This window comes from Dasypus novemcinctus, chromosome 8, assembly GCF_030445035.2.
Source record: "Dasypus novemcinctus isolate mDasNov1 chromosome 8, mDasNov1.1.hap2, whole genome shotgun sequence".
Lineage (NCBI taxonomy): Eukaryota > Metazoa > Chordata > Mammalia > Cingulata > Dasypodidae > Dasypus > Dasypus novemcinctus.
This window is the reverse complement of record NC_080680.1, coordinates 71,056,799-71,082,829: the sequence shown is the minus strand read 5'-3', so window position 1 is coordinate 71,082,829 and position 26,031 is coordinate 71,056,799. Positions and strand designations below refer to the sequence as shown.

General features: G+C 37.0%; 1 protein-coding gene and 1 pseudogene across 5 annotated transcripts in view; one reads left to right on the top strand and one right to left on the bottom strand.

Annotated features, from left to right (window-relative positions):
* Positions 1-518: 518 nt before the first annotated feature.
* LOC101420252 (ubiquitin carboxyl-terminal hydrolase 46 pseudogene) lies at positions 519-1,427 on the top strand (annotated as a pseudogene).
* Positions 1,428-13,816: 12,389 nt separating this feature from the next.
* The window catches only part of IFT74 (intraflagellar transport 74), an 89,644-nt gene continuing 77,429 nt past the window's right edge, over positions 13,817-26,031 (bottom strand). For all 5 annotated transcript variants that reach the window (XM_004447443.5, XM_004447441.4, XM_004447444.4 and 2 more), the window contains 4 exons: positions 23,026-23,189; positions 22,162-22,287; positions 18,666-18,726; positions 13,817-15,170 (listed from right to left, as the gene is read on the bottom strand). In XM_004447443.5, coding sequence (XP_004447500.2) covers positions 15,055-15,170; positions 18,666-18,726; positions 22,162-22,287; positions 23,026-23,189 — 467 coding nt within the window. In that variant the 3' untranslated portion in view covers positions 13,817-15,054. The remainder of the gene's footprint in view (positions 15,171-18,665; positions 18,727-22,161; positions 22,288-23,025; positions 23,190-26,031) is intronic.

Genomic DNA, 26,031 nt, shown 5'->3' with positions numbered 1-26,031 from the left:
ATAACCATGGAGGCCACTGCCCCCAATCCCCCCTCCCCTTTTTCACCCTCCCTGCCTCTCCCGCCCTCCTAGCTACCTCCTCCTCTTCCCTCCCAGCCTCCTTCTCTCAGCCAAATTGAAAGCCTGACCCCAGACCGCCTCTCTGCCGCAGCTGTCTCCTCCTCTCCCCCTCCTCCTCATCACTCCTTAAAAATATGGCAGTGCTGGATCACTGCAAACTTCAGAGTCTAAAGTTTAGAATGACTTTTGGAAACATTACCTTATCTGTCATATGTGCAGCTGGGGCTTCTTGGCACACCTGGGAGGAATGTCATAACCTGTTTGCAGTAAAACTCAAGGTTGAAAGACCAAACCAGGGCAAAATTTGTGGGAGGACACAAGAGGAGCAGCAGGCCAGGACTGCTGTAGGTCCAGCATTCATCTGAAGAGTTGAGATCTAATATGGAGACCTAAAAAGAGCACCAACATCTCTGCTCTGGAAAAAGACATTGATCTGGGTTTCCAATCATGAATGCTAATTTGGATCGGTCAGTTTTGGAAACACATGCTACTGTAACCCTGTGCTCCAAGCACTATCTCCAAGTCTTGTACTTCTGCCAGTCATTATATGAGAATGTGTTGGCATACAAGGCCCAGCAAAAAAAGGAAAACTTGTTGGCATACCTGGCAGACCTTTTCCACAGCATGGCCACGCAGAAGAAGTTTGGTGTGATCCCACCAAAGAGGTGCATTTTAATAATTTCTTTGATAACTTCATGAAACAGGATGCCCATGAATTTTAAATTATTTGGTAAACACTATTGCAGACATCCTGCATGAAGAAAAGAAACAGGAAAAAAAAATGGAAAATTTTAAAAATGGCAACATGAAGGAAACTGCAGAGAATAATACATCAGAACTCACCTGGGTCCATGAGATTTTTTAGGGAACACTCATCAAAGTAACTTGATGCTTGAATTGGGAAACTGATAGTAGCAAGGATGAAGATTTTCTTGACCTTCTGTTGACGTGGAGCACAATATGTCTATTACACACTATCTAAGAGACTTCAGGAACAAATAAATACTACGTAGTGAACAGAAATACTACTGTGAAACATGTTGCCTCAAACAGCAGGCTCAGAAAAGGATAAGAGTAGAGAAGCTACACATGATTCCAGCCATCCACCTAAAGCAGTTCAAGTATGTGGAGCAGCTCCACAGGTTACATCAAGTTTTTTACTGAGTGGTCTTCCCTCAGGAACTCTGGCTCTTCAACACCTCCAGGGACATGCTGAACCTAGACTGCATGATGACCTGGTTGCTGTGGTGGCTCTCAGTGGCAGTGGTCCTAATCATGGGCACTATATCACTATTGTGAAAAGTAATGGCTTCTGGCTTTTGTTTAATGATGGCATTGTAGAGAAAATAGATGCTCAGGAAGACTGAGTGACTTGCCCAAAGTCCTTAAGCTAGAAAACAGCAGAAGTGCTTCTTCTGACTAAAAATCCTGTGCCCTGTCACTTACGCCACATCCCTAAAAAATTATGGTAGAAGCAGGGTGTCAGAAGGTGAAGGGACCATGGGGAGTGTATGATTAGCTTGGAAATATCGAGGAACATATCTCTTCCAGTAAGTGAAGGAAATATTTGTGATATTGGATTTTTGAAGCTTCTTCAATGAAGAAAGGTTAAAGAAATGTTTTCCATACTGGTGTGGTAGGTGCTTTATCAGGATGGGTGAAACAGGGATAAAGTCAGAATATTAGAGGTCAGGACAAAGCGTCTCACTTATGTGGTTGGTGGTCTCCTTCTTTAGGGTGAGGACCACTACAGGTCATTCTGTTGGAAGTAACTTGGCATGCAATATCATGAAACGGAAAGGCTATTGCACAAATAAAATAGAGAGAAAAATTAAGGACAGCAGGTCATAAGAATACATTCTGTTGCTGGTGACTTAGTCTTCTTCATTGAGATGCAAAAAACAATTCTTGCAATTGGTAATTTTTGAGAAAGAAAATATTTCTGATACAATGTTTCTTAACACAAACCTCCATTTTAATTTTGTATGCCACAGTCAAAATCCCAGGGATTTCTTCTAACTGGGGTGCAACATTTTATTGCTAAGTGTCCTATGCAGTCTTCATTTGGAAATGCCTTTGTTGTTGTTGTTGTTGTTGTTGTTTGTATTACAATTTCTTAAGCTGTGACCACACAGTGTCAAAATATTAGCTTGAAATGGGATTTAAATCATCCAGTGTGATCTTTTTGAAAATTATTTTCATCATCTATACTCCAAGTCTTACTGAGAAGATAATTAAGAGAAACAACCACAATAGCTGCTGTGCTCATTGTGTTTATTGTTGAGGCAGGAGATGGCATTACACAGTGAGATCATGAAGTAATTTAGGAATCAAAAATATGTATGGTATCAGGGGGTCAAAGAAGAAATTACAAGGGAAATTAGTAAATATCTTGAGATGAATGAAAATGAGAACGTAATATACCAAAACTTATGGAATGCTAAAAAGGAAGGGCTGAGAGGGAAATTTATAGCCATAAATGCTTACGTTAAAAAAGAAGATACTAAAAAAGAAAAAAGAAAAAGAAATTAAAAATGAAGAAAGATAAAATCAAAGATCTAAATGCACAGCTGGAAGAACTAGAAAAAGAACAGCAAACTAAACCCAAAGCAAGCAGAAGGAAACAAATAAAAAAGATTAGGTAGGTGTTCTTAACTTCTTTTGTTCCACAGACCCCTTTGCCAGTCAGGTGAAACCCACAAACCCCTTACTAAGTCCACACTACCTTGTGTATGGTTTAGTAAATATATCATACCTGCACAAACAGTCCCAAAAAGAATAATGTTTTTCTGAATTTCAATTCAAGCTCATGGACCCCTGCTTAAGAAGCCCTGGATTAAAGAAAAAAAATGAAATAGAGAATTAAAAAAAAAAAAAAAAGAGCATTAGAAAAACCAAAAGTTGGTTCTTTGAAAAGACCAATAAAAATGGACAAATCATTAGCTACACTGATAAAGAAAAAGAGGAAGAAGACACAAATAAATAAAATCAGAATGAGAGAAGACATTACTATTGACCTCACAGAAATAAAAAGAATCATAAGATAATACTAAGAACAACTGTATGCCAAAAAATTAATACACCTAGGTGAAATGGAAAATTCCTATAAATACATAATCAACCAACACTGGCACTAGAAGAAATAGAAGACTTCAACAGATAAATTACAAGTAAAGAGATTGAGTTAGTCATCAAAACCTTCCAACAAAGGAAAGCTAGGACCAGGTGACTTTATAGGTTAATTCTAACAATCATTCCTGGAAGAATTAATACCTATCCTGCTCTAACTCTTCATTCTATGAGGTCAACATCACCCTAATACCAAAGCCAAATAAAGATACTACGAGAAAATAAAATTACAGACCAATTTCTCTTATGACTATAGATGCAAAAAATCCTCAACAAAATACTTGCAAACTGAATCCAACTGCACATTAAAAGCATTATACACCAAGATCAAGTAGGTATGCAAGGGTGGTTCAACACAAGAAAATCAACTAATGTAATATACCACATTAACTAAATGAAGGAGAAGAAAATGACATGATCATCACAATTGATGCAGAAAAGGTGATTGAAAAAATCCACCATCCTTTCTTGATAAAAACTTAGAAAAATAGAAATAGAAGGAAACTTCCTTGACATAATAAAAAGCATATATGAAAAGTCCACAGCTAACATTACAGTTAATGGTGAAAGACTGAAAGCTTTCCCTCTAAAACCTGTAACCAGACAAGATGCCCACTATCACCACTGTTACTCAACATTGTTTTGAAAATTCTAACCAGAGCAGTTAGGCAAGAAAAAAAAAAAAAAGGCATTCAAATTGGAACAGAAGAAGTAAAACTTTCGCTATTTGCAAATGACAAGATCCTTTATATAGCAAGTCCTGAAAAATCTACAACAAAGTTACTAGAGCTAATAGATGGATTCAGCAAAGTGGTGGGGTACAAGATCAACACACAAAAAACCAGTAGTTTCCATATACTAGTGGTGTGCAAACTGAGGAGGAAATTAAGAAAAAAATTCATTTACAATAGCAACTAAAAGAATCAACTATCTTAGAATAAATTTAATCAAGAATATAAAAAAGTTGTACATGGAAAACTGCAAAACTTTGCTAAAAGAAATTTTAAAAGTTGAAGCAAATGAAAGATATTCCATGCCCTGAACTGGAAGACTAAATGTTATTAAGATGTTAATTCTACCGCAAATGATTTACAGATTTAATGCAATCTCAATCAAAATTTCAACAGCTTTCTTGCAGAAATGGAAAAGTTAATTATCAAATTTATTTGGAATGGTAAGGGACCTGAATGGCCAAAAATACCTTGAAAAAGAAAAATGAAGTTGGAGGACTCACACTTCCTAATTTTAAAGTTTTTAAAAACCACAGTGGTTAAAATGGCTTGTACTGGCACCAGGATAGTTATATAGACAAGTGGAGTAAAATTGGGACTTCAGAAGAAGACCCTCCCATCCTCAGCAAATTGATTTTTGACAAGGCTGCCAAGTCCACTCAGTTAGGAAAGAATAGTGTCTTCAACAAATGGTGCTGGAAGAACTCTATCCATATGCAAAAGAATGAAGGAGGACCTCTATCTCACACCATAAACAAAAATTAACTCAAAATGGATCAAAGACTTAAATATAAGAACCAGGAATATAAAAATTCTAAAAGAAAACTTAGAGAAGCATTTTCAGGATTTTGAATTAGCAATGGTTTCTTATACTTTACACCAAAAGCACAAGCAACAAAATTAAAAATAGATAAATGGGGACTCTTCAAAATAAAAAAAAATTTGTGTATCATAGGATTTTATCACAAAAGAGAAAAGACAACCTACTCAATGGGAGAAAATAATGGAAACCACCTATCTGATAAGGGATTAATATCCATCATTTATAAAGAAATCCTACAACTTACCAATAAAAATACAAACAACCCAATTAAAAAAGGGGCAAGACTTGAATAGACATTTCTCCAAAAAGGATATATGAATGGCTAAAAAACAAATGAAAAGATGTTCAACACCACTAGTTATTAGGGAATTTCCAATCAAAACCAAAATGAGATACCTCACCAGACAAAAACCAAACAAACAGAAAATTATAAGTGTTGGAAAGAAACTGGAGAGGCAGGAGCACTCATTCATTGCTGACAGGAACATAAATAGTACAGTGGTTGTGGAAGATGGTTTAGCGGTTCCTCAGAAAACTAAGTATAGAATTACCATATGACCCGGTGTAATGGTACCAGAGCTGCATGGACTCCAGAAAATCATGTTCGTAACAGCTTATCCAGGGGGGTGGATGTAACTAAAGTGGTTGAGTGCCTGCTTTCCATGTATGAAGTCCTGGGTTCAATCTCTGGTACCTCGTTAAAAAAATGCTAATCTATTCTTGTGGGTATAAACCTATTCTAAGTTGGGCCTCTTGATTAGGTTACTTCAGTTACGGTGTGGCTCAAGGTGGGTCTTAATCGTCTTATTGGAGTTCTTTATAAGAGAATGTAATTCAGAGAGAAAGCCATGGAAACAAGAAGTTGAAACAACAAAACCCAGAAGAGAAGGGAGACCAGCAGACTCTGCCTGTGCCCTGCCATGTGACAGAGGAGACTAGGATTGCCAGGAGCTGGTCTTCAGGGAGAAAGCATTACCTGATGATGACTTGGTTTGGACATGTTTTCAGCCTTGTAACTGTAAGCTGAAGATAACAAATCCCCTTTGTAAAAGCAAACCCATTTCTAGTAAATTGCTTTTGGCAGCCTAGCAGAATAAAACAGATTTTGGTATTAGAAGAGTGGGGTGCTGCTACTGCAAATACCAAAAATGTTTTTATAAAAGGCTTTATGAATGGCTAATGAGTAGATGAGGGAAGAATTGTGAAGTGCTTGGTAGAAGAGGCCTAGATTGCTTTGAAGAGACTGATAGTAGAAATATGGATGCTAAAGGTACTTCTGATGAGGACAGACAGAAATGATGAATGTGTCCTTGCAAACTGGAAGAAAGTGATCCTTGTTTTAAAGTGACAGAGAATTTGGCAATATTGAGTCCTGATATCAGATGGAAGGCAGAATTTGAAAGTGTGGATATTTAGCTGAGGAAATTTCCGAACTAAATGTGGAAAGTATGGCCTGGCTTCTCCTTGCAGCTTATAGTAAAATGAGAGAGGAAACGGCTAAGCTGGGAACTGAACTGGGCACGTGCGCATGTGTGTGCACGCACACACACACACCTACAAACAGAAACTGATGGTTTGGAAAATTCTGAACTTCCAGAAAGTGATTCCCTTGAGAATAATGCCCCAGGTGAGGATGAAACTGAACAAGAAACCAGACACCCATTTCAGGGCAAGTCAGGATTGGAAATGCAGTTATCCAAAAAGGATTTGTGGAAGGTCCTACCATCTTATGGCTTGGACCCCTGTGAACACGTGTGAAACCAACAAGTTTTCTGTGAGATCTGTATGAACAGATCCATTGCCAGCCAGGACTAAAAGAGACAGAGAAGAGACTGATTGAAGGAAAAATGACTTCAAAGGCAGAACCACAGAATCTGAGGTCTGCTCTGAAGCCATCTTCTCAGGCCAAGACTGTATGTGGAAAGGGTGAGCATCCTGGAGCTTGGAAAGGGTGGGCCTTTCACCCCATTATTTAGGAAGACTGTTACCACCCCAGGTTCCTTAGATGCCTGGGGGATTGTAGAGAGGTTGGATGCTACCCCAATGTTTGGTGAGGGTGAAGCCTGGAGTCCAGCCACTACTCCTAACCTTGATGAGGAGGGAGCCTAGAGTCTGGATGCTACCCTGATGCTTGAAAAGGGTGGAACAGAGAGCTAGGCTGTCACCCCAATGCCTGAAGATGCTGAAACCTTCACCCTAACATTTAGGGAAGGAAGATCCATTGTGCAAGCACTTGGAAAGGGTGGAGCTGTGGCTCCATCAGGCCTGGAGGACAAAGTGTCTTTCTATAGATGATTCTTAGACCTTGAAATCTAATGGAGTAAAACCCTGCAGGGATTTGGAATTGTTTGGTCCCCTTGATCCCTGTTTTCCTTCCAATTTTTCCATATAGGAATGGGCATTTTTATTCCATGACTGTCCCTCCATTGTGTATTAGAAACAGTTAACTTGTTCTCTGTGTCTCACAGGTTCACAGCCCAAGGGGAATTGTGCTCCAGGACAGACCACACTTTTAACTGATTTTGATAAGACTTTATACTTAATATTGTTACTGAAATTATTTATGGTTTTAGGATATTGTGATGGGATGAATTTATTTTGCACATGGAAAGAACACATCTTTTTTGAGGTCCAGAGGGTGGAGTTTAATATTGAAAGCTGTTTAGACCCCAGAAAGTCATGTTCTTAAAGCTAATCCATTCCTGTGGGTGTGAACCTGTTGTAAGTATGGCCTTTTGATTAGGTTACTTCAGTTAAGGTGTGGCTCAAGGCGGGTTTTAATCCTTCCACTGGAGTCCTTTTTAAGAAAATATAATTCAGAAAGAGAAGAGAGAAAGCCACAGAAGCTGAGAGAGAAAGGAGTGGAAGCAGGAAGCTGAAGCAACAAAACCCAGAAGAGAAGGGAGAGACCAGCAAATGCCACCATGTGCCATGCCTGTGACAGAGGAGTCCAGAATTGCCACCAGGCATCTTTTGAGAGAAAACATTGCCTGATAATGCCTTGACGTGGACATTTTTCTCAGCTTTGTAACTACAATCTTGTAAGCTAATAACCCCAATTGTAAAGGCCAACCCATTTCTGGTAAATTGATTTCAGCACCCTAGCAGACTAAAACACCCAGCAATTCCTCTACTAGGTATAACCCCCTCCCCCCACAAATTTAAAGCAGGGAATTGAACAGATATTTGCACACTGATGTTGATAGCAGCTTTATTCACAATTGCCAAAAGAGGGAAACAACCCAAATGTCCACCAACCAACAAATGGATACGCAAAATGTCATATATGCACACAATGGAATATTATTCAGCATTAAAAAGGAATGAATTTCTGGTTTATGCAACAACATGGGTGAACCCTGAAGACATTATGTTGCATGAAATAAGCCAGACACAAAAGGACAAATAGTGCATGATCTCACTGATATGAAATAATTAGAATAAGTAAACTCACAGTTAGAATCTAGAATATAGGTTACCAGGGGCTGTGGTGGGGGTAGGGTATAGGAAAGTTACTGCTTAATTTGTACAGAATTTCTATTTGGGTTGATTGTAAGGTTTTGGAAATTTATGGTGGTGATGGTAGCACAAGAGTGTGAATAATTACTGAATTATATGTATGAATGTGGCTATTTTATGTTACTAGAATAAAAATTAAAAGATAAAACATAGGACTGTATAACACAATGAACCCTACTGGAAACAATGGACTGTAGTTAAGAGTAGAATTTTTAAAAAATCTGCATGGTAAGTGTGTGACAAGGCAAACCTCTTATTAGAAATATAATCTAAGCCCCCTCTTAATATAGATGTGGAGTAGACACAACCATTCTAAGGTCCACAGGATGGAGGAACAGAGTATGGATTAGAGTGGACTTACTGATATTCTAGTCATGAACTATTGTGATTAGTAATCGAAGAAAATGTGGCATTGGTGTGGAGAAAGTGGCCATGGTGGCTGCTGGGGGTAGGGAGTGGGAGGAAGAGATGTGATGTGGGGGTGTTTTCGGGACTTGGAGTTGTCCTGGGTGGTGCTGCAGGAACAGTTACCAGACATTTTGTATGTCCTCCCATGGCCCACTGTGGGAGGACTGTGGGAGAGTGAGGGCTATGATGTGGACCATTGACCATGAGGTGCAGCGGTGCTCAGAGATGTATTCACCAAATGCAATGAATGTCTCATGATGATTGAGGAGGTTGTTGTTATGGGGGGAGGAGTGGGGTGAGGGGGATGGGGGGGTATATGGGGACCTCATATTTTTTGAATGTAACATTAAAAAAATAAAGACAAAAAAATAATTAAAAAAAAAGGAAAAAAAAAAGAAATATAATCTAAGGGAGCAGAGGTGGCTAAAGTGATTAAGCACCTCCCTTCCACATCAGCAGTCCCAGGTTTGGTTCCTGATGCCTCCTAAAGACAGCACACAGCAAGTACAAACAAGGGGTTGGGGAGAAATAAATAAATACATAAATCTTAAAAAAAAAATGCACTCTATGCTCAATGAAAAGGTATTAGCAGAAACTGAGTATTTTTTTCTGGAGGCTTCTTAATTTTTTGGCTGAGGTAGGTATACTTTAGAGATAATACAGTAATGAGTGGTTTTGTAAGTGTCTTGCTAATTGTCCAACACTCCCTTCAATAAGCTGTCTCTTAAGGCCCCTTATCAACAGCTCTAAACATCTGCCTGGCCACCTCAAGTATGTCTTGTGGCTTAGGAAAAGGGAACACGGCAACTGGACTTTTACAGCTCACCAGACCCCCTTCTCTGGCTTTGATAATCCTGGCAGGAAAAGGACCAGAGCCAAGGAAGAGCTTCAGTGGCAGAGGCCTCCAGGAGGGTAGGGCCAATTTGTAGTGAATGCTCATCTGGTCTTCTGATAACCACCATGAGCAAGGGACAAGAGCCTGTGTGACATTACACAGGCAAAAGCTCCAGTACACCGCAGGGATGCAGGCTTCATCCATCCATCTACTGTTTGGCACTTTTGTTATTTCCTCCCGAGGGATGCTTGCTTTTCTCTGCAGGCTACATGGGAAGTTAGAGAAGCTGGAAAAGCAGTTTTCTTTTCCTCTCCTTCTTAACTATTTCCCCTAATCCTGAGACACAAGGTCCCTGCTTTGTCCTTGACAGTGGGGGATAGGGGTGGGGCTGGACAATCCCTAAAGCAACCTACTCCCATCCCTGCAGTAAAGTAAGGGAAAGTTCATTTTTACAAGAAGCTAATTAAGGTCTGAGTGAGGTTTTTAAAAAATGAGTATTTTCTTTTGATTAAAAATTTCAATTGTATCAAATATTTTCACCTTCATGTCAGTCTGCACTTCCTCTAATAGAGTGAATTTATATGTTGAAAATGACAACACAGAAAATGACAATATTTCAGTTTGGTTAGTTAGCTCAGCTATTGTCTTCTAATCATAAATGGCTAGTTCAGTAATAGTTCTTTCTTGACCCTATGCCAAATGTATTTCATTGATTAAATCTGCCTTTCTTCCTTGGTATTACCAGGTTATAAGAATACTGTTTTACAACAAGATTTTGAAATAGAACAGAAACCAAGAAATTTTGAAAACTTCATTTCAGTTTTGATACTTCCCTTGTAAAAGGCTTATCCAGTGTCTGAACCTCTTGTAGGTATAATACTCAACTTCTGACTCACATTTCCTCCAAATACTCTTGTATACCCGGCTCTCCCATGGGTGTTATTTTCCCTTCTGTTACACAACTTCTCCTTTATGTGCAAATCACTCTGAGTTAGAGGACAGAGAAAATGACCAAGTGGAACAGCCTTGGTTACCAAATGGTTATTCCTATGTAGGTTATTCCTATTCCTCTTAAGGCAATATTTTCAGAGCAGCAATTCACAATACATTATGAGAGAAGTTGTTGGGGCAGCACAGTATAATCTAATATTTTCTAAAAATTAGCATTAAACTTTATGCTAATTTTTTTCATTGCTTATTCCAAAGCCATAATAGGCATTTTTAAAATGGAATTTTAAAAAGTGAGATTTTCTGGGGAGTGGATGTGGCTCAGTGGATTAGTGCTGCCTGCTTCCCATATACAAGGTTCTGGGTTCAATGCCCAGCCCCGGTATCTAAAAAAAAAAAAGTCAGATTTTTATTTCATTTCTGATATGAAACACCCTAAATATTCTTAGTTAAACATAATAAAATTTTCTAAAAATAATGAGTTTGGTTTATTACAAAATAAAATTAAAACAAAGTAATGCCTGTCAACCTTGATATGAGCACTCTTGCTCATCGTTTTTTTTTTTTTTAAGATTTATTTATTTATTTAATTCCGCCCCCCCTCCCCTGGTTGTCTGTTCTCTGTGTCTATTTGCTGAGTCTTGTTTCTTTGTCCGCTTCTGTTGTCAGCGGCAGGGGAAGTGTGGGCGGCGCCATTCCTGGGCAGGCTGCACTTTCTTTCGCGCTGGGCGCGGCTCTCCTTACGGGTGCACTCCTTGCACGTGGGGCTCCCCTACGCGGGGGACACCCCTGCGTGGCACGGCACTCCTTGCGCTTATCAGCACTGCGCATGGGCCAGCTCCACATGGTTCAAGGAGGCCTGGGTTTGAACCGCGGACCTCCCATGTGGTAGACGGACGCCCTAACCACTGGGCCAAGTCCGTTTCCCTTGCTCATGGTTAATCATGCCAACTTTCTGAGAGCAATTTGTGTTGAAAGCCTTAAATTCCATGTACATATTGACTCAACCTAATAAATTATGTATAATTTCATTTTACAGATGAAGAAACAGAAACTTAGAGTAATTTCCCAAGGTCATGTAACAAAATTAGTGGTGGAGATGGGATTCAAATCCACAGCTCTCTGATTTGAAGCTTACACTTAAACCCCTACACTATAAAGCTTATGCACAATATGGGATTTATTTTTAAAAAGTGTTTCTATAACTGAACCATATGCAGCAATTAAACATGCTGCTTTACAAGAATATAAAATGATGTTGAAAAGCATATGCAAAATTATAAATAGGAAAAGCTTAAAAATATGATTTTAATTTTATTAAAAAACATACAAATAAAGCAAAAATAATGTGATAGATGTACATACATACATCAAAAGAAATTGGTGAGATTATAGGCAATTTATTTTCTTCATTTGTCTTTTCTAAATTTTCTACTTTTGTGTTAAAAAAGTGTCTCTTCAAAAGATGTTAAATTTCAGTTCTCAAACTATGGATCTGTTCTTTTATGAAACAACCTATTTTTATATAAAAAGGTCCATGAAAATGAAAGACGCCTCATTTAAAAATAGATTACTACAATTCTCTAGTTGTCATTCTTGATTTCTTCTTACTTGAAATCTAAACACTATAATTTATAGCAAAAGGAGAGAGCAAAGGAGATATTGGGCCAGGAACAGCAAGCACCCCTGGGGTTACTAAACTAGCCTTTCATCTCTAATATGAATGGCTTGACTCCACACTCTAATCCTGTCACTGAATTTTGCACCTTAACATGAGACCAGAGAATAGCCTAAGCAGGGACTCCCCAGTTAGTGAAAATGAGTATCAAGAACTCATGTTTGTTTATTGATAAAAGATAAGGATAGGAAAAACAAAGACTTCCTAACTTTCCAATGTTGATCTTCACTAGTAAAACTACTCAGCATGTTTGTTCAGTCTGCAGCTTCTTTCCACATTGACTTACAAGTTGTTTTTTTAACACTAATGGAACTCACTGAGCAACGTGACTGACTGAGGAAGAGCCGTTTCATGCAGATATTAGCCACTAGTTCTATTCCAGCAAAGAGAATATTCTTGCTGGATTTGATAAAAGGCTCTGAGAGGAAGGAAGACACAACAGTGAGAATTTCCCTCAGATAACACATTTTAGTTGAAAGAAATCCTGCTTAGTTATATTCCCCAAATATTATATATGAGTAATTTAGAACGGAAGTTGGAAACCTTTTTTTTTTTTTAGAATTGTCAATGTTTTGCTTTGTTTTTTCCTGCCAAACTACCCATTGTCATAAGGCAAACATGCATTTAATGGATAAGTTAATCTTCCTCTTACTGTCTTTCTGCATTCAGTTCTAGTTAGAGCCAATGGCTTCTGAGTTGTTTTACTACCATATATCCTTTCTAGAAGTTAAAGTATTAGCTACATATAAGACATGATTGAATTTGTATTACATTTCTAAGTATCATATCTACATCACAGACAATTCTAAAAATACCAAAAAGCACAAGGAAGATTAAAATCACCCACAATTCCACTACTTGGAGAAAATCTTTTTTAATATTAAAAAATTATTAGGTAACTATTTTGAAAGAGTACAGTAAAAGGACTATAACATTTAAATAGAAACAGAAGAAACTAAGGAAAACATAGATGCATTAGCCTTCTCTTTGAAATGGCAGAACAAAGATTACCTGTTCACAAATATCTTTCCCAGATTCCCTTCCTCTTTGGAAGCAGCTGCATAGAATCAGTGTGACTAAGAGACCACAAGGGTCAATTTTCTAGCTAAGTCAAATGTTCACTCATATCTGTAGTTGTTACAGTATAGAAGAGGAACACTTTCCAACAGATGTTTACTGAAAAAGTCTCCTAATCCTCAAATTACTGTAACACTTATGAATGAACAAAGGGCTAGGCAAACTGTCATCCAAATCCATTACTTATTTCTACTAAAGTTTAGATTTCATTGTTTAACCCTCAAGAGAGTAAAGTTCAAAATACTATTTTTCTTGTGGCATTTACATGTAATAAATATTTTCTCCTCCCAATTTCCAAAGGAAAACATATAACCAGAGTAAAATAAACCTGTAGTAACTAGAAAGGGACACATTCAGGTGTCACCTGGAGAAAACCAAATAGCCATCCAATAGATTTGAGAAGATAACATTATTTTAGCCCATAAAAGACATTTAGTGTAAGATTTATTTCCCGGAACACAAATCTTGCATGACCTATTCTATGTGAAAATAAGAGTTCGGTGGACAAATATGTTTGAGAAATGCTTTATAGTAGATACTCCTCTTGAGCTTATTGCTCATTAGCAAATTAAGGACTCCAAACAGTCAAAAAGAAGGGAAACAATTCATTGTTGTTTCAAACAGTGTTTCCAAATTTATTTTAACATGCATCCTTAAGTGGTATCGCATCTAAGGATCTGAGGAACTCAGGATCTGAGGAACACATTTCAGGAAGGTCATCAGCCATATTAGTAATCCATAGTTCACCAAGCTAATGCTTTATCTAAACTCACACAGAGTCAAGGTAAATTGTTTACAGTGGGAAATATTTAATTTAATAAAGCAGAATGCTCTGGTTGAGTATTATAGTATGCAAATTAAATCTTTAAAAAATTTTTTTTAATGAAATCAATATGCTTGTTTTTCAGGAATACTGAGAAGTAGAATTAGAGTTACTTGGTGAACATGAGGTCAGAGTAAAAGAAGGAAAGTTTTAAAGAATATTTTATGCTGTCCAAGATGACTCATCCCTGCCCCACAAAGGACAATTTATCCCTTATCTGGGAAATACTATAATATTTCCCAGATTCTATGCTTCTCTCCCCTCAGGAACACTGGATAAACACTATTCAATTCTACCTCTTCTAGTTTTTCCTTTCAAACACTCTGGGTAATGCTTATAAATTGATTTACTTAAGTCCTCCTAAAAGTAAGAGAGTGAATGCAGACTCCAGAGTAGGAATGAACAGCAGTTACTATAGTCCAAATAGCATTTTTTAAGCCTCATGTTTTTCCTGATACATATATGTGACAAAATCTTTTAAGAAGGCAAAGATTAAAAATCTTTTAATTCCAAATCTTTAGGGATAACTCATATAAAGAATGTGTTTTCTATTTATTTGAGGCTTTATATGCCCTAAAACACATTAAATGTACACTGTTCAAAGCTAAACATCTCTCTTCTAAGAACAGATGTAAAAATTGACAAGGCTGATATAAGTGCAAAAGCAGAACCACACTCCAGGTTCTCCTGCTAGAGCTGACAGAGAAAAGGAAGACCTCATTTGCTGCCACAGATGGATTATACCAGCTAGATACCTTTCTTAGTTCTTTCAGACATTTTTATCAAAACTACAAAACAAATGCAAATGTTATAAAAAGAAAAGGAGATGGCAGTTTTTTATAAGCAAACTGTTTAATGAACTATTATACTAAAAACCTCACTTTTAAAATTAGAAGACCAAAACAATGATATAGCACTAAGAAATTTTAAGTAAAGTTTTCGAGGGAAAACTTTTTTCAGTCATTTTGAGCAAAGTTTAGCAGCAAGAAGCTACTTCTAGAGAGATGTGCAGTTGATTTGGATTCAGTTTCTAGTGCTATGCAGAGCATCCACGATGGTTTTATTGTATTCTGCAATCTGTTTGGACACATTCTTCATAACTGGCCGGTAATCACTTTCTTGACTCTTGGTTGCTATAACTAATTACATGAGTTAAGGGAAAACACTGTTCATAGAAATATTAATCTAATTATGGGTCCAAAAGGAACCAAACCATACTGGTATTTTTCTTAATATAAACTGAAGATGATACAGAAATAGTACAATTAAAAATTTTTAAAAGATAATATATTTTAACAGATTATTTATCAATTGAAACCTAAAAGCCAAAGCAAAATGTGTTTCAAAATGTTTACCTACATGTATGTCCAAGAGACTTGAATCTCTGGGCTGTCCATGTGCCAGGTGGCCCCTGAGCCTCAGCAGAATTCCAACACTTGCTCTCTAGTTAATTGGACTCACCCAGGACAACTAACAGGGAGGTGAGGATGGACAACCACTACACCAAGGAACTGAGAGTCTACAGCAGCAAGCAAGAGAGTCCCACTGATCGGCCACATGGGATCAAAGCCCCCTCTCAATTAGAGGTGGGAGTGGGCATCACCATCCCAGAATCCTCAGGTTTGGGGAGTAAAATATGGACTAGAGTGGACTTACTCGGATTCCACTATAGACTTACTGTGATTCTAGCAATGGAAGAAATTATATCATTGATGTGGAGACAGTGGCCACTGGAGTTGCTGAATGCAGGGAGAGGGAAAAAAGGTGTAATATGGGGGCATTTTCGGGACTTGGAATTGTCTTGAATGGCACTGCAAAGGACATTATATATCCTTCCATAACCTACCAAATGGAGTGGGAAAGAGTGTAAACTACAACGCAGACTATAATGCATGCTGTGTGGAAATGCTCCAAGATGTGTTCACCAATTGCAATGAATGTACCACACTAATTAAATTTGTTAATGTGGGAAAAGTGGGAGATGTGGGAAGTGAGGCAGATGGGAATGCCCTATATATATACATTTTTTTTTTCATTTTAAGAAATTATTTATTTTTTAGATTTTTTTTCTTCTTTATTTTCTTTTAAATGTTACATTAAAAAAATATGAGGTCCCCATACACCCCCCACTCTCCCTACCCTACTCCTTCCACATCAACAACCTCTTCCATCATCGTGGCACATTCACTGCACCTGGTGAATACGTTCTGGAGCACCGCTGCACCATATGGACAGTGGTCTACATTGTAGTCTACACTCTCCCCCATTCCACCCACTGGGCCATGGCAGGACACACACTGTCCAGCATCCGTCCCTGCAGCACCACGCAGACAACTCCAAATCCTGAAAATGTGCCCATATCATATCTCTTCTTCCCTCTCCCTACCATCAGCAGCTACTGTGGCCACTTTCTTTGCATCAATATTACAATTTCTTCCCTTGCTAATCACAATGTTCCTCAGCAGAACACCAGTAAGTCCACTCTAGTCTCTACTCTATTCCTCCATCCTGTGGACCCTGGGATGGTTAAGTCCAGTCCCTCTCTACCTCAAGAGGGGGCTTAGATTCCACATGGATGATGGATGCAATTCTCCTGCTTGCAGTTGGTTCCCTGCTTGGCTCTTGGCTCCCTGGTGTGGTGGTTGATCTTCTTCACCTCACTGTTAGCTGTCTAGGGTAAGTCCAATAAACCAGAGGGTAGGAGTTGCAAGTCTGCTGAGGCTCAGGGCCTGGTTGTCACATGGACAGTCCAGAGATTCAGGTCTCCTGAGTATATACCAACCCAAACAGCCATGATCATAGAACCTGTGGGTCTCCGTAGCCCTGAGAAGAACCTGGGTTTCTATTTACTTTGGCTGTCTCTGGTACCCTGCTGAGGCATGCATAAGGATTACCCCTCTGATGACCATCTGACTCTTTTGGAGACTCATAGCCATATAAACTCATTTGTTCTTTCCATTTCCCCCTTTTATCGAAGGTCAAAAAGCAGTTTTTAACACCTGATATTAAATGTAGGCTGAGATATTCTGCTGGTCTGAGTTGACCCTTTTATTCAAGATCTTTCTCTACTTACATCGTCAGCTGGTGCTTGGTAGTAATCCCTCAGTGCCAGGGACACTTGTACCCAGGAGTCATGTCCCACGCTGGGGGGAAGGTAATGTATTTACATGCTGAATTTGGCTTAGAGAGTGGCCATATTTGAGCAACATGGAGGCTCTCAGGAGGTAACTCTTAGGCACCCTGCAGCTCTAGGCCTAGTTCATATTTCAGGCACACAGGCTCATAATCAGAGCCATCAGTATCAAGGGCTCATTGTTGGACCATCCATCTTTATTGGTCTCTGCCATTGCACTTGGGGGATTGTTGCTGTTCCATTGGGGAATGTGATAGAGCTCCCCTGGCTAGGAACTCAGCACTCTCTCAGATGTCGTTTTTAACTGAAACTACTATGAAAATATCCAAACATTTTTTATGTAACATTTTATGTAACCTAAGTATCTTTAAAAAATAAATAAAAAATATAATTAAAAAATGTTTACCTACACTATGAAAGTTTTAAAAATATTTAGTGTGTTATATATCTCAATTCAATTCTGGTCTTAGAACAATCTAATTAATGTTCAGAAGATTATTGGACTTCAGCAAGTTTTGACTCTGAGTCTTCTGCTTTTAAACTAAGTTTCACTATCACTGGGAATAGAACTCTTAAAGCTCTCTTATCTGGAGGTAAGCTGGAGTCTATGCTACCTCTGAGCTACAGTTTAGCAGCACTCTAAAGAACATATGCTACCACTGAGTCAGGATCTAGTTCTCCAAGTGAAATGTCCTTGAATGGGTCAAAGAAGGTAATGAGAAACAGTTTTGGGGAAAATGTTTCTTACAACTCAGCAATACATGTCCTCTGCAGTTGCTACCTCCTATGATCACACAAAAAGATAAGCAAGAAGAGGGGACATACCTACCATCTTTGTAGAAATAAGATGAAATTGAACTGGCTTTAACAGGGATAAGCTTAAAGTTAAAAATTCTCTTAACCCAACTTGGTTTATTTCCCTTTGCTGCCTAGATATCTAAGCTACATAATTTTGAACAAATATTAACTATATTTTAGAAATGATAAAATTGAGGATCAAAAATATTAAATACATTGACCAAACATTTAAAATTAGATCTCTTTCTTGGGAAGCAGTATAGCTCAGTGGTTGAGTGCCCTCTTCCCATGTACAAGGTCCCAGGTTCAATCTCTGATATCTCCTAAAGATTAAAAGAAAAATTTTTTTCAGATCTATTAAGTCCAAATCCTGTACACTTAATCACTGTCATATTACAGATTTGTACTCATTACTTAACACTTAACACTTGCCAAATGTACTTAACACTTTCCAAAGTCTGCTTTCTATTAGTTATTTTGGTGTGTGTGCAAGTGTACACTCACATACATATATATAGGATGCTAACTCTTGCAGAGGAAACTATGTCTTATTCAATAATTCCCCACATAGTGTAGCACAGTGTTTTCAAATACATATTAGTATATATTTGATATGTGTTGAACTGAGTTTCACTTGAGTAAAGAAATTCCTCGCCAAAAAAAATTACTCAGTCAAGTTCATTTTCAGCTTTTTAAAGGATACATTCTTTCATCACAAAGTTATTTTGCTCATGGTGTTGCCACTTCCTCTCCAAATTTGTAAGCTAAAAACACAAAAGAAATGTTAACAAGTGTCCAAATTCAAAACAATATATACTCTTTTAAAAGGATAAGAAAAAAATCTCAAAATTAAATCTTATCAACTCCTTGCATTTTATTTGAGATAAAGTTGTGGTAAACAAAAAATAAGTTTAGGAAGCAATAAACAATACAAAAAACAAATTAGGAAAGATTAAACAACAGTAAATACATTAATAAATACAATGTTGAATTCTACAACCGGTTTTAGTCTATATGTTTATTTTAATTAGTATTTATTATATCAATGAGCATGCCAATTGATTGGCAATTTATGATTTCTTCTTTTCCTAAAAAAGCTTTAAAAAGAAGAATGGGACATCATGGGAATCTCTCCTTGAAATCTGTACATTTAATGCCACAAATGAAATATATATTCTAAAACTGACAAAGGTTCAGCTGTATAGGAAAAACTTCCTTAATCTAGGACTAAATTTCCTGTCTAATTCCACAAGCTGTGATAAGAGCAGAGCTGCAGTGTGAAGATTATAAGAGGGCTGGTAAAAAGTTGGCACTCTTACAATAATTTCTGCATCAACAGGAAGCTAATGTGGATATTATATTGATGGTTGCTTCCTGAGAAGACAATTTTACTGTTATAGAATTAAATTGTTTTTCTGATTTAATTAACCTTGTAACTCTGGGTTACGGTCTTTCTTTTTTAAGATGCACCTAGTTTTTTCCTAAGCAAGGACAATCTGAAAAATGAAACACTAAAATAATGTTCAGCCAGGACTTTACAAAGATTCAAAAATTAGATAATAGATACAGCATTAATAATTCTACACTTGTGTTAAAATCATTTTCAGGGCATAAGTCTACTCTTGATGTAGCATCCATCTCATTGTTTCCTCCAAAGAGATAAATCTAGATATTAGAAAGATTTGCAACTAATTAATTATGTAAACTGTATCCGCCGTAAACTGACACTACTAAATCAGATCTAGCTCCTTCAGATAGGACCTTGAAGTCAGGAGGGTCTTAAGGAAGCAGTCAGCACTTTTTGGCAGTAAATCTCTAATAACCTTTTGCAAAGTCAAGTACCAGACTTTTTTCTCTTTGTTTCATACAAAGAGTTGGCCTTCTTACAATGCAGAAGAATTCTTAGGTGCTACACAAGTAATACTAAAACAGCAGCATTTAAGTATCTATGTCAGATACTTCAAGATATTATTGTATTTCAAATGAAAATTTCTAGAATAAATGTAAGTAGAGAGGTTAAGACCTATTACTGTGGAAGAAATTCACTAACACCACTCTCTCTTTGAAACTTAAATAATGTAAGGGCGCATTTTCCCCCCAAATTTATTATATCTATATTATTGTTCTGCCTTTAAATGTCTAACCACATCATAAAACACAACTTGATTTTGAAAATCTGTTTTTTCCCCAAACCTTATTTATAGAGTCTGTTATTTACAATTACTCACAGATGTCAAAACTAGTTTTGAAGAAAACAACTTCAAAAGATTTAAGAATGTGATTAGGACCCTGTGGGAAAAAGCAAGGTAGCCATTGACTGGTTCTAAGAAATAGTGTTTGTCAAATGTTTTCCACCTTAAGATATCTGTTCAGTGAAAGAGGGCCAATATTTCATAAGAAAATATCAAATAGAACTATACGAACTATTTAAGACAATGACTTCACCAACTTTTCCTTATGTTTCTTCTCTAGCACCCATCACCACATAAACCTAGGATTATGTTACCACTTTCAAGTCTATATCTGGTTTGTATATTATGAAATAGAGAGAGAATAACTGGTAAATTTGAATTATGTAAATTAGTAATTTCTAGACTTTTAGTAGTTACGGCAAATTCTCAAGAGACTCCACCCCTTTCAAGAATAAAAGGTACGGCATTTTTTAATGGTATAACCATACGATATAATAGTTGATGACATAAATATGTCATTAAAAGATGAAAGAGGCTGATTTAAGAAAAAAATATTTAAAGACCATATATATAGTAAGATTTCATTTTTTTTTGGTAAAAACAATACAATATGTATGTATAATTGCAAAGGGAAAAAATCTGCAAGGATAGTACACCTTGTAGTTAACCTATAACAATAAAATGTTAACATGAGTTATCCCTAGATCATGAGAAATCAAGTGACATTTTTTTCCTACCATGATCATATTACTACACAAAGAAAGGACATTTTTAATGCATTTAAGATTTATAAATCAGAGCTGTGAATTGCTAATATAGATTAATTAGATATGAGAATGACTGATCTTTTTCAGACCTTATTGATTTTGCATGTGACACAACACTTCATTCAATAATCTAACAAGTACTGATTGAATACCTACTATGTGCCAACCACTTGCACAGTGCTGGAGACAGAGTAAATGAGACAGACATGGTCTCTATACTCACAGACCTCACAATCAGGTACTTTTCAGGTAATTTCCAGTGGGAAGAGTGATATAAAAAGGGGGCAGTGGGTTTATGTGTGTGTGCATCCTGTTTAAATAACCAGGAATTTGAATTAAGATGTTCAAGAATAAGACTGCTCTTTTATAGCATTATTTCAACAGTCTTAAAACTAGAAATAACCTAAATGCCCAACAATAGGGATTCAGTTACATAAATTATGGTATATCAATGTAGTAGAATATTATAAAGCTATAAACAATCATTTTAGGGAGTGGATGTGGCTCAAGTAGTTGAGTACCTGCCTCCCACACGGTAGGTCCTGAGTTAAGTTCTCAATGCCTCCTGAAAAAACAGAAAAACAACTCAGGGAAGCCAATGTGGCTCAGTGGATGAGCGCCGCCTTCCCATATACAAGGTTTGGGGCTCAATCCCCAGCCCTGGTACCTCAAAAAAAAAAAATATGTCTACTGACAAAGAAAACTATTTATGATGTTATGGTTAAATAATAAAAAGCAAGCTTAAGTTAGTAGGTACAATATAACACTATTTCTTTGAAGTATGGAAGTAAGTGTATATTTATGTATATGTACAAATGTGTGTGTACATATAACATACACAAATAGACTAGAAGGACCCAAAACAAAATGACAACAAGAGTTATTTCTTCTGGGTGGTGGGGTATGCATCATTAGAGTTATTTTCTTTCTTTGTGATCTTCTTCATTAGCAATTTTTTGGAAAGCTATTCCCTAGCATATCATAATGGTTATGATGTCCAGAACAGTCCCTGCCATATAGTAGGTTTTCAATATAGGTTTCTATAATGCAGGAGTTAATTCATTCTGAGTGGAGATCGTAGAGCATATAATTTCTACAAAGTTAGTAGAATCTTGGAAGGTATATATAGCAGTTTTAAGAAAAAGAACATTGTTTTGGGGTTAAATATGAGTTAATAGAACAGGTCAGATAGCCTAAAAAAAAGAAATGAATTCCAAAAGGCATTGCTTTTCTTTTTTACCTGAGAATGTGTCTCATTTTCTTGCAATTGTGTTTTTAGTGTCTCATATTCCATGTTTAGCCTCTCCATGATTTTCTTAAAGGCATGTCTGCGGGTTGATAATATGGTTCTCTCCTGATGTAATTTCTAGATAGACCCAAATAGAAGTAAATAACAGGTGAGAGCAAATATCTAGTAAGTAAATACAAACTATGTTTGACTTAAATCATTTTAATAACTGTATTATGATAAAATATTGCCTAAGCTTTAAGTACTTTAAAACACACTTGTGAAAACATCCTTACAACTATAACAATAAGCTATGTTAATAACTGTATTAATATTTACTCTATTAGTGCTGCCATCTCTGCCTCACCCTACCATATTTACTTTAAATTATAAATGTAAATGATTATGAAAAGCCACTGCTAAGTTCCCTGCCCACTCCCAATGGCTCCCTCATTTGTTTGCTTATTGTTTTTGCTTATTGTTTTTTCCCCCTATCTGCTTTTTTTTTCTTTAGGAGGCACTGGAAACCAAACCCAGGATCTCCCATGTGGGAGGCAGGCACTCAACTGCTTGAGTCACATCTGTTCCCTACTGCTAAGTTTTAAGCAGGGAAGTATCATTATTAAATTTATATTTTACAAAGATAATACTTGGTGAAATGCTCTATATTAAGTAGTAGCTTATCTCTTGCTTTTCAATTTTTGCCTTTTGTTTAAAAGTTTAAGTCACTCTAAATATTTATAAATATACTTATTCATTTTTACCTTAGATATCAAATAATCAACTGAAAGCAATAACTCTCATAGACTACATATAGATTAAATTTGATGAAGAAGAAACAATTTGAATTGTAATGTTGCAAGACTCAGCATGTACCTTTTTCTTCTCTTCACCTGACGATTTCAAAGCAGGTAAATCATTATATATCTCCAGATCAGTTGTCATTTGTTTAATTTTACTTTTTAGAGAATGTTGTTCCTCAGTCATCTTACTTTCCAGAAGTTCCATTTTCTGTAGATCCAATTGTAGACGCTGGCTATCTGAAATGCAGGAATTCAAGGCCATAATTAATCAAAACCTTATTCCTTTAACAAAATAAATGTAATGCAACTGTTAAAAATCATGTTTTAGAAGATTATCCACAAAAGTAACATATATTCACTGCAACCAGTGAGATAATACAAAGATAAATTAAGAAGAAAAAAAATTCTGATCTTCAGGTAAACAATATTATGTGATGTATATTAGTCACACCTATCTCCATGTTCTTACGAATGTATAAGAACATACAGGTAAGCGGACTTGGCCCAGTGGTTAGGGCATCCGTCAAACCACATGGGAGGTCTGCGGCTCAAACCCCAGGCCTCGTTGACCTGCGTGGAGCTGGCCCATGTGCAGTGCTGATGCGCGCAAGGAGTGCTGTGCCACGCAGGGGTGTCCCCCTTGTAGGGGAGCCCCACATGCAAGGAGTGCGCCCCATAAGGAGAGCCGCCCAGCATGAAAGAAAGTGCAGCCTGTCTAGGAATGGCGCCGCCCACACGGAGAGCAGAAACAACAAGATGATGCAAGAAAAAGAAGCACAGATTCCCGTGCCGCTGACAACAGAAGTGAACAAAGAAGAAAACGCAGCAAATAGACAGAGAACAGACAATCAGGGTGGGGGGGGGAAGGGAGAGAAATAAATAAATAAATAGATCTTAAAAAAGAAAAGAACATACATAGGGTTTTTTCTTTCACTTAATAATATAACCTATGAGGTAAAGACTCATTTTTTAAAAGATTTATTCTATTTATTTCTCCCTACCCCCTCATTGTTTGCATTTGCTGTTCATCTTCCTTGTTTCTTTAGGATGTACCAGGAACTGAACCTGGGACCTCTGCTGTGGGAGGGAGGCACCTAATCACTTGAACCACCTCCATTCCCTGCTTAGTTGCATCTCCCATTATGTTTTTCTTCTTGTGTCTCTTGTTATGTCATCTTGCTGCATCAGCTTGCTATACCTGCCCATTGCGTTAGCTCGCTGTCTTAAGTGTCTTCTTCAGGAGGCACCAGGAACCTCTGCTTCCTACTTTGTTGTATCTCTCATTATGTTTTTCTTCTTGTGTCTCTTGTTACATCATTTTGTTGTGTCAACTTGCTGCACCTGCCTGTCACGCCAGCTCACTGTCTTCTTTAGGAGGCACTGGGAATAGAACCACAGACCTCCCGTGTGGTAAGCGTGAGCTCAATCACTTGAGACATATCTGCTTCCCTCATTATTTTTAATAGGGGTATAATAGACACACAGTTATGTGAAAAAGGTAAGTTACAAAGTATGTATTTTGAGTATAATTTTATAACTACATATACATACATGTGTATGTCTCATTCTTTCACTGAAAAGTATTGAGCATATACCATGTTCTAGGTGCTGAGGATATAATGGAAATCAACACAGAATTTTCATTGAAGGAACTATACTCTAGAAGTAGAACCAGACAATTAACAAGGTCCTATAATAAACTGGATAACTGCTATGAAAATAGAAAGTGCCATAAGAGTATGTGGCAGGGATCAAGAAAGTTTTTTAAAGACATGCCTTTTAGCCTTAAACATGGAAATTAACCAAACAAAGGGGAAGGAAAAAGTGGTCCAGAGAAAATAATCAGCAATTGTAAATCGAGAGGTAAGAAAGCACAACACCTTTATGCAAATAACAGAAGTTCAGTATGACTAAAACCCAGAGTTCAAAGAGGGTAGTGGTATGTGAGAAAATTAAAGAAAAGAGAAAGATTTCAACTCATGAAGGGTCTATTAAGTCCTGACAGGGAGTTTGGACTTTATCCTAAGGGCACTGACAAGCTGTCAATGAACTTTAAACAGGAGTATGGCATGATTTTAAAAAGTTCACCCTTGTTGTAATGTGGACAATTTATTTGAATAGCATAATAGATGCAGAAAGACCAGCAAGGTCATAGTGATATAGGCAAGAAATCCTGAACTAGCATAGTGACTCGGGAGGTGTTTTTCTCATTAAATAATATTTATTGAATTCTTTCTATATACCAGATAAAGTTCTAGGTATGGGGGACACAGCAATGAACAAAGCATATGAAAATCCCTGTCCTTATAGAACCTATATTCCAGTGGAAAAAGACTATATATATATATATATATATATATATATAAATATATAGTTACCTCACATGGAAATGAGTATGAGGAGAAAAACAATACAGGAGAGATGTGGAGGAATTCAAGAGATATGAGGGATTTGAGATGAAGAGAATAGGTTAAAGAATTCTGAATTCAGGGTCTGAAAGAGGAGTCAATGAAGAATCCCATTTCCAACTTGAGAAATGGGTGGATGGCAGTTTAGAGTATTCTGAGTTTTGAGGTATCTCAGAAATATCTACGTAGAAACGTCCAAGTAGAAATATATGAGTCTGATGCCCAGAGGGAAACGTATGGTCTGAAAATAGAGATTTTAAAGTTATCAGCATAGAGGTGGCAACTGAAGCCACAGGAGTGGTTGAAATCATCAAGAGAAGCTAAGCTCATGATAGAACCTTGGAGAATATAGAAATCTTAAAGAATAAATTGCTATAAAGGAGTTCATAGAGGAAAATAAAACATAAAAGATAAATTAAGAGTAATGTGGGAAAAAAACATTTCAAGAAGAAAAGAGTGGTATGGAGATTTAAAAAAAAAAAAAAGGACTGCAAAATGAATGTTGGATTTACTGACAAGGATTTTGCTGTACCTGTTGAGAGTAGATTTAGTAGAAGGATAAGAGCCCAGGAGTAAAAAGAAAGTTTTAAAAATTTGTCTGTGAAACTTTTGAAAGGAAGGGTACTAACTGGTGGCCTTATAACCAGAGGAAATTTGGACATAGTAAAACA